Below are 7,489 nucleotides of genomic sequence, written 5' to 3'. Positions count from 1 at the left end.
TGCTCAGGCTTTCATAACTTCCGTTATGAGTTTTCTAAATTTTGTAGCCTTTCATCATTCTTAACTGCAAAAAAGTTTTTGATTTCAAAACAAAATTCTTTATTTTAAAAACTAAAAAACGCTTTTAAAATTATAAGTACTTTACCGAAAAAAAACCATAATTTTTCACCAGCTAAGTACACATCATTAATCATCATTGATTGAAAATAAGTATATTTTCAACATGTATTATTGGTTTTCAGCCTGGTGCCTAACAGGCATATTGAAAAAAAGGGTTATTTGGTTTTGTTTTCAGTGCTTTATTTTTTATTTGTTAATATATGGTATACAAATAAATTCGGAATAGAATGTATATATAAGCCTCCGAAAAGAAACAGATTAAAAGTCAAAGTTTTAATGTAGTGAATATAATAAGCCGAACGACTAACGGCATATTCATCAGATACACCCAGTGCCAAGATGAACGGATCGTATAAATGCACTGTGTTGTGCCTTTTTGGTAAGCAAACCATTGATGTGAAGCATACACCCAAAATACAAAATGACCTACATTTTAGGAACGAGTTAAGCCTATTTTTACACTTTTTGGGTTGTGTTTCTGTTTGGGAGTTTTATCAATGTATTTTAACCTATTTGTCGGTGTCTTCAGTGAATATTTGTGTGCAGTTGGTTTCCAGCGAGAAAAGGCAAGCAAAAGACGAATTCCTTTCGGTTCTGAAGGACTTCAAAGGTCTCGCTGGTAACTAGCCCATTAACATTTGCTCTGAAATTTCTAAATCCTTTATGATATACCTGCTGATTTTCAGATACTACTTTGCAGGTCAGAGAATCAAACATCAGTTCAAAAGAATTTGGCATGAAAAGCTTCGAGAGGGCAAACCGCTACAAAAACATTATATTTCTTCAGAGAAAGGTTTACCTAAATTTGCAATCCGAGCTGATAAAACAAATTCAAGATTGCAGCAACTTCAGGCAAAGAGTTTACACGCTTATTGCGAAGTACAAAAAATTAAAGTCAGAATTGAAAGACCTCAGGACGTCAGTCTGCTCACTAAACAAATGTAATTAAGAAAGATCTAAGACTGCTTTAAAACTTATATGCTTTTATTTTTGTTTTTCAACCACCAACCAGAATTTAAATGAAAACAGTTCGATCTATTGAGTTTTAATTTGGAAAAATTCGAGGTTTTAAAGTTGGTTTGACTTTTTTAAGTAATCAAATTTTATGTTACGGACTTTTAAGTTAATAACAAGAATGCAAGCAGACTTCGACAAGTCATCCAGCAGCTAAATCGTTGTGGGGTTTTAATAAAATTAAAAACATAACTCAGAAATAATAAATCATTAAACCATGTACAAAAGAATTAAAAAAAAGAAAATTAGAAAAGTTACAATTTTTCTTTTCATTATTTGTGTTGTATTCCGATTGTTTCCATTGATGCTATATGATTAATTCGTAATTTTAAACTAATCAACCATAACTGTATATTATTTTTAATTTTTTGGTTTTTTTTACCGTTTGTTCCTATGGGAGTTATAAGATAGTATCTTCCGATCCGGCTCGTTCCGATTTATTTACTATGTGCAACAGAAAGACAAACGGACGGACGGATGGATGGCTGGACCTACGGTCATGACTAGATCGACTCCAAGTGCTGCGGATCAAGATTATATACTTTATAGGGTGGGAAATGTCTCCTCCACTGCGTTGAAAACTTCTGACTGAATTTGGAATTCCCTCTGCAAGGGTATGAAAACAACGAAAAGTACACCACGCACACTAGAAAATACAGTACGCAGTTAGTAATTTATAAGCTTAATAAAGTATCTACAGAGTGAGGTAGTTATTTAAATGTAGTTCAAGGTTTGATGCACTTTGGTTTTCCCTTTGGGCATTTTCCTTTCTCAATTTGGGTAAATGCTGTGAAGATGAATAAATCTTAATTATTTCACAAACAAATAGCTTTAAGCCTCTTAGTTAATTTTTCTTACGTGGCAATCCTTTTTGCTCCCGAAGGCAAGAAACACGTTCAACTTGGCATCGGTTTAATGCAGTAAAGACACAAGTGCCATTAGAAACCGTTCCACAATGAATTTCACTTTTCCAATCACAAGCTAGGCATTCATCTTCTGCAAAGCTTATCCCAAATAAAATTGAGACTTGAAGAAAACGAAAAATAATTAACTTAATACATGTATTTATGATGGCTAATAACATACCAATTATGAACTGGATTTTCATAACGACGTTCAGTTTTCTAACTACTCTGAAAAAAATCAATCGTATTGTGAGGGTAATGAAATGTGTAATGCGATTTAAAAAATTTAATGCTGAAACATTTCAAATTTGTAACAGTTGACATTTTTTTTTAACTATTTAAGCTGTCTCTTAATTTATCCTTAAGTAGGTTTAGTAAGCAACAGACAATTTCCATTAAACTAATATAATTATTATATAAAAATATATATAAAATTTTTTTTTAATTTTTAAACTGTTACCATAAGTGAAGAAAAAAAACGGTATAACTCTTCTTTGAGCAACAACAAAAAATAAAGCTCAAGTCGAGTTATCCGACTATTAGATATTCGTTACTCAGCCAACAAATTTCAAACTAAATATTCCGCCACAAAAGAATCGGGGCTTAGGTGTCGCCATCTGTGGAGCTGCATTGGCAACACTGGGTTTGAACATTTTAGTGCCAACCGATAAGTATGACCGCAAAACACTTATTTGGGAGATAAAGTGGGAGTGGCCACGTTTTGAAATAAACATGCGCTGCGTAGGCTTAACTAGAATCTGTATTTCAAATCCCAAGCGTCTAGCTTTTATAGTTTCCGAGATCTATACGGACGGACAGACAAACTTAAATCATGAACTCGGCTGTTATCCTGATCAACAAAATATATACTTTATATGACCGGAAACGCTTCCATCTACCTGTTACCTACTTTTCTACAAATACAATACACCCTTTTACTCTACGTGTAACGCGTCTAAATATAATATATTTTCAATTTAACAAAACATTCCGTTTCCGACTATATAATAGAATGAATCAAAAACTATCTACTTAAATCCGTTTGATTTTATCAAAAATTAACTAAGAAAGCCTAAGTCAATTAAACTTTCAAGGCGATTATGAGTGATTTTTTATACCCTTGCAGAGGATATTGTAATTTCATTTAGAATGAAGGAGACATTTCCGACCATATAAATTATATATATTCTTAGTCAGCGTCACAATGAATCTGTCCGTCCGTTTCTACGCAAACTAGTTTCGCATTTGTAAAGCTATCTGCTTAAAGCTTCCTAAAAGTTGCAGATAGAATACAAGTCGAAACAAGCCGGATCGGACAAGAATTGCATATAGCTCCAATAGAAACAATCGGGAAAAAAATGAAGAAAAATGATAGCTTTGCTATTTAATATTTTTTGTGTTGTTTACCAATATTTAGTAATGGTTTATTATTTTGGAATTACGTTTTAAATTTGAATCAAATCGGACTACTAAATCATATGGCTCGGAATAATAAAAAAAACAAGAAAGGAAGCAAACTTCGGCAAGCCGAAGTTCATATACCCTTGCAGCTATTGCAATAATTAAATATTCTTGAAAACAATAACATTATGATTGACTTGCGTGTATGTTTACATTGAAGCTATATGAAGCTTATTTGATAGTTCCTATGGAAGCCATATGATATCGTTTTCCGATTTTAATAAAATTAAAAGCGTAATTCTGAACTGTCAAATTATTAATTAATTTTAAAGAGTTTAAAAAAAAAAATAACAAAATTAAAAAGTTAAATTAAAAAAAAATGTTTTAATATTTTTATTGTTCCCATGGGAGCCTTAAGTTATAGTCGTCCGATTTTAATTTATTTTTCCAATTTTTCCTATGGGAGCTATATGCTATAGTCGTCCGATCCGATAATTTTTTTTGACATATAAATGTTTTAATAATTTTATTCAAATATATGATAATAGGAGCTTCCATAGGAACGATCGAATAATTGGGGTGAAAATCATTATAGCATCAATGGGTTTTAACGGGTACTCATATAATTCGAAATTTAAATGTTTTAGAGATGTTTTATTTTTGCAATAGCTGCCAGGGCATATAAACTTTAACTTGCCGAAGTTTGCTTCCTTTTTTGTTCTTTTTTTAATGCAAAAAGAATAAAAATAAAATAGTCACTCGTATGCTTTGTAACTTTAAGCTCATCGTATTTTAAAAATTTGCGCTTTAATTATATAGTTCGAAAAAACCCCTACTTCCCAGAAAGGGAAATTATTATTCAAAAGCCAGAGTAGAAAAGTGAGCACTTGTCAATGAAAGTGTTCTCGCGAATCAAAGCAATTATTGTATATTTACGATCTGCGAAGTTTGTTGTGTTGTTAATTGATTCTGTGCCCAAATGCGCATATTGACGAGTTAAAAATGCGTTATAAACTGCCAACCATTCAAGTCATTCATTATTGCAAGGCAACTGCACAATCACAATGCACTTAACGCAACTTCTTGCCGGAATGGGTAAGTGTACAGTGAAACAAATTAACAAACTTATTAGAAGGCTTTTAAACTACATTTTGTACAACCCTTTAGTGTTTGCCATTGCCATTCTGAGCCTTGATGAAAATAGAATATATGGATCAGCTGAGGAAAAAAACAACGAATACCCATGGATAAAGAAGGCTTCAACCCACAGAACTCCATATAAAATATCTGGGGACATATGAAAAAAAAGAAATGTATTCAAATATTATTGAATTGGCCAATTGTTTTAATAAACTAGCCTATTCCCGTGTTTTTGATGTAACGCTATTTAAAAAATACACATTATAAAAGTTTAAAATTGAGACGTAAAACGAAAGAGTTGAAATACATTAAAATTTAGAACATATAAGTCAGAAAATGGCTTGTACATCAGCTCATTTTGTGTTATTTATAACGAATCAGTCAAACGATAGATTAAACATCCCGAAATAATCAAAAAGCCCTCTGCTTGCAAAATGTAGTGCTTGTTTGTCACTACTAAAGCAAAATAATAAATCAAAAGATTAGCAGCACGAGGGTGTCAGTTTCGCTCAACCCCCCTGTTTTTGAGAAATGCGCTCCATAAGCAAATGGCAGTAGACAAAGTGACTTTTTAAAAGCAAAGTTGGGAAGCCATACCACGAGTAATCTACAAAAATGTTTATTTCTTTTAACTCAATTTCCGTTAAGCTCTAAAATGAACGAAGTACCGAGAAACGTTTAAAACCACAACAACTGAGAAGATAGTACAACCAATGAAAAACTTGTTATATTTTATGAACTTCGTTGGATTTTAGTCTAAAATCTGTTAAATCATGCATCAGAGGGATCTGGTCCCACCCTCCAATTCGGATACAAATCAATAATAGAAATATTTTATATTTTAATAGCTGCAAGGGTATATAAAGCACGGCTTGTTGCTCCAAACTGTTTAAGATTTGTATACCCTTACCTGGTATTACAACTTCACCCAAATGTTTGCAGCTCAGTGAAGGTCACATTTCCCACCACATTAAGTATATTTGTTCGTGATCAGCATCACCTGACAATTCGTTATAGCCATGTCCGTCCGTTTCAATGCAAACTAATCTCTCAGTTTTGAAGCTATCTGCATGAAACTTTCCGAAAAGTTTTCTATTTGTTGCCGGTAGAAGATAAGTCGCAGCGAGCCGGGTCGAACAACTATATTATATGTCTAGGACCGAGTCGTTCCAGCCATAAAGTAATGCGTTATGCCTGCATATCAGTGGGCCTGGCGAGCAATGGGTCTAATTGATTATCATTGCGGTTTGATTGCTGTACCTGGTCCCAGTGGCTGCCGACCTATAAAAGCTGGCCTGGAGCCAGCAGCCTACAGTTCAGTTCGAGGACCATGAAACTCCTAACCGTTTTCGCATTCGCCAGTGGTAAGTACTCCTCTCGATACCGCCAACACTTGACAAACTAAAAGTAGCCGCCGTAATTCTGTTAGTGGCAACGTTTGTGGTGCTGCACAGCGCCTACGGCTCTCCACTGCCAGAGCCAGTTCCAGACCAGAGTCCAGCTGCCGATCCCAGCCCAAAAGCGGATCCGGAGCCCGTGGCCAGTCCGGTAGCCGACCCAGGTCCGAGTCCCAGCCCGGGGCCAGTGGCCAATCCCAATCCCTTGCCGGCACCTTCTCCGCTGGGATCAAAGGGACCTCAGGCCGCCGGAGGTGATGCCAAAATCGTGGCCTACTCCGCGAACGCGGAACCAATGGGTCCGGCCCCAGGAGCTGCTCCCCTCAAGATGGACGACGTCCAGCCCGATACCCTTGCGGCTTAGTCAGAGGATGCGAATGTCCCATTTTTAAGGAGCGGCAGCATCAGCAGCAGCCAAATCTAACCACAGCCTGCGCACCCACACACAAGGAAGACACACACACATATATTATAATCTCTGGTATTTAACATATGTATGCACTTATGTATTCCAACTATTAGCATGGGCATTAATAAAATTGCAAAAAAACGAGCTGTTTTCAAAATTCGCGTTAAAATATACAAGAGTACAAGCCTTTTATGTATAGGTACACATTTGTCTCATTTCGGGCAACACTAGAAGCTGGGTGCATGCAGCACCCCCTCCCCCTTCTAACAGTTCTTTCGCTTTGTCTCTCTACTGAGCCGATTCCCGGCAGAGCAGCGGCTGAACAGCGGCAGAGCGGCGGCAGAGGAACGATAGAACGATAGCTGATTTTGAAAATGATTTTGTGTCAACCTATTGATATGTCCCAAACACGGAGTCTAACATGTCTCAGAGTGACAGTACATTCTTTCACGACTTGTGGGCGTAAGCATGGGCGTGGCTCCATAAACTTATAGACTTCAAAAGATATGACAGAGTCTCGCCATTTAGGGGCGTTTGAAATATCTGAATCCCTGGCTTTAATGGGCAGACACATCGACGTTGATACGAACGGATAAACTGGCGACTCGTCGACTCTAAATCGACTCTGCTATTGGTCCTGAACAAGAATAAATACCGCTATACTGCGCCTTCTACATAATTTTCAACAAACACAATATACTTACGTCCCTTCGTTTCAAAAGGAAAATAAAATAAAAAGGATACAGTAAAGTGTACAATGTTTATCTTTAAGTCTTTTTTTAAAATCTTTTGCTCTATTAATATATAAAGCAGACCACGAAAAGGTTGATTACCGCGTACCAAGTATTCTGAGTTCTACACTCTTACTGCTTAAGGATTTTTATGGAGTCATAATAATTAATTTATAAACATTTAAAACCAAGAACAAGCATCGTATGTGTATAATTACGAGGCCAAGTACAACTTCGCAATGGTCAAAAGAAGAGTCCACACCGTCAGCTAAAATCAACAATCTGGGCAACTGTGAGGGAAGTGCGTACAAAGTTTGTGATACTGAAATCCATTTCCCATATCAACTTCCGCTAAAGAGTGTACTGGGCTTC

At 35.8% G+C, this 7,489-nt stretch overlaps 3 protein-coding genes across 3 annotated transcripts; 2 read left to right on the top strand and 1 right to left on the bottom strand.

Moving 5' to 3' along the window:
* Positions 1–422: 422 nt before the first annotated feature.
* Positions 423–1,073, top strand: LOC128253180 (uncharacterized). The gene is made up of 3 exons (XM_052981402.1): positions 423–499; positions 650–739; positions 807–1,073. The coding sequence occupies exons 1-3, from the start codon at positions 460–462 to the stop codon at positions 1,067–1,069; spliced, it is 393 nt and encodes a 130-aa protein (XP_052837362.1). The 5' UTR covers positions 423–459; the 3' UTR covers positions 1,070–1,073.
* A 715-nt stretch (positions 1,074–1,788) lies between these two features.
* LOC128253187 (accessory gland protein Acp63F) lies at positions 1,789–2,300 on the bottom strand. Its single transcript, XM_052981413.1, has 3 exons — positions 2,221–2,300; positions 1,993–2,160; positions 1,789–1,921 (listed from the first exon to the last, which is right to left on the bottom strand). Exons 1-3 carry the CDS (start codon positions 2,240–2,242, stop codon positions 1,860–1,862), a joined length of 252 nt encoding a protein of 83 aa, XP_052837373.1. The 5' UTR covers positions 2,243–2,300; the 3' UTR covers positions 1,789–1,859.
* A 3,583-nt stretch (positions 2,301–5,883) lies between these two features.
* On the top strand, positions 5,884–6,530 carry LOC128253182 (uncharacterized). Its single transcript, XM_052981406.1, has 2 exons — positions 5,884–5,944; positions 6,010–6,530. The coding sequence occupies exons 1-2, from the start codon at positions 5,911–5,913 to the stop codon at positions 6,339–6,341; spliced, it is 366 nt and encodes a 121-aa protein (XP_052837366.1). The 5' UTR covers positions 5,884–5,910; the 3' UTR covers positions 6,342–6,530.
* Positions 6,531–7,489: the final 959 nt, after the last annotated feature.

The sequence above is a fragment of the Drosophila gunungcola genome (assembly GCF_025200985.1).
Source record: "Drosophila gunungcola strain Sukarami chromosome 2L unlocalized genomic scaffold, Dgunungcola_SK_2 000007F, whole genome shotgun sequence".
NCBI lineage: Eukaryota > Metazoa > Arthropoda > Insecta > Diptera > Drosophilidae > Drosophila > Drosophila gunungcola.
Note: the sequence above shows the minus strand (reverse complement) of the source record. Positions and strands in the feature narration are given on the sequence as shown.

What these genes read in the sequence shown, in the direction of transcription:
- LOC128253180 (XM_052981402.1), top strand. Translation starts at nt 460, where the DNA reads ATGAACGGATCGTATAAATGCACTGTGTTGTGCCTTTTTG. An exon ending in CACTGTGTTGTGCCTTTTTG is followed by an intron (nt 500 to 649) that starts GTAAGCAAACCA and finishes CGGTGTCTTCAG; the next exon opens with TGAATATTTGTGTGCAGTTG. An exon ending in GGACTTCAAAGGTCTCGCTG is followed by an intron (nt 740 to 806) that starts GTAACTAGCCCA and finishes GCTGATTTTCAG; the next exon opens with ATACTACTTTGCAGGTCAGA.
- LOC128253187 (XM_052981413.1), bottom strand. Translation starts at nt 2,242, where the DNA reads ATGAAAATCCAGTTCATAATTG. An exon ending in GAAAATCCAGTTCATAATTG is followed by an intron (nt 2,161 to 2,220) that starts GTATGTTATTAG and finishes GTTTTCTTCAAG; the next exon opens with TCTCAATTTTATTTGGGATA. An exon ending in GGAGCAAAAAGGATTGCCAC is followed by an intron (nt 1,922 to 1,992) that starts GTAAGAAAAATT and finishes TCATCTTCACAG; the next exon opens with CATTTACCCAAATTGAGAAA.
- LOC128253182 (XM_052981406.1), top strand. Translation starts at nt 5,911, where the DNA reads ATGAAACTCCTAACCGTTTTCGCATTCGCCAGTG. An exon ending in CGTTTTCGCATTCGCCAGTG is followed by an intron (nt 5,945 to 6,009) that starts GTAAGTACTCCT and finishes TAATTCTGTTAG; the next exon opens with TGGCAACGTTTGTGGTGCTG.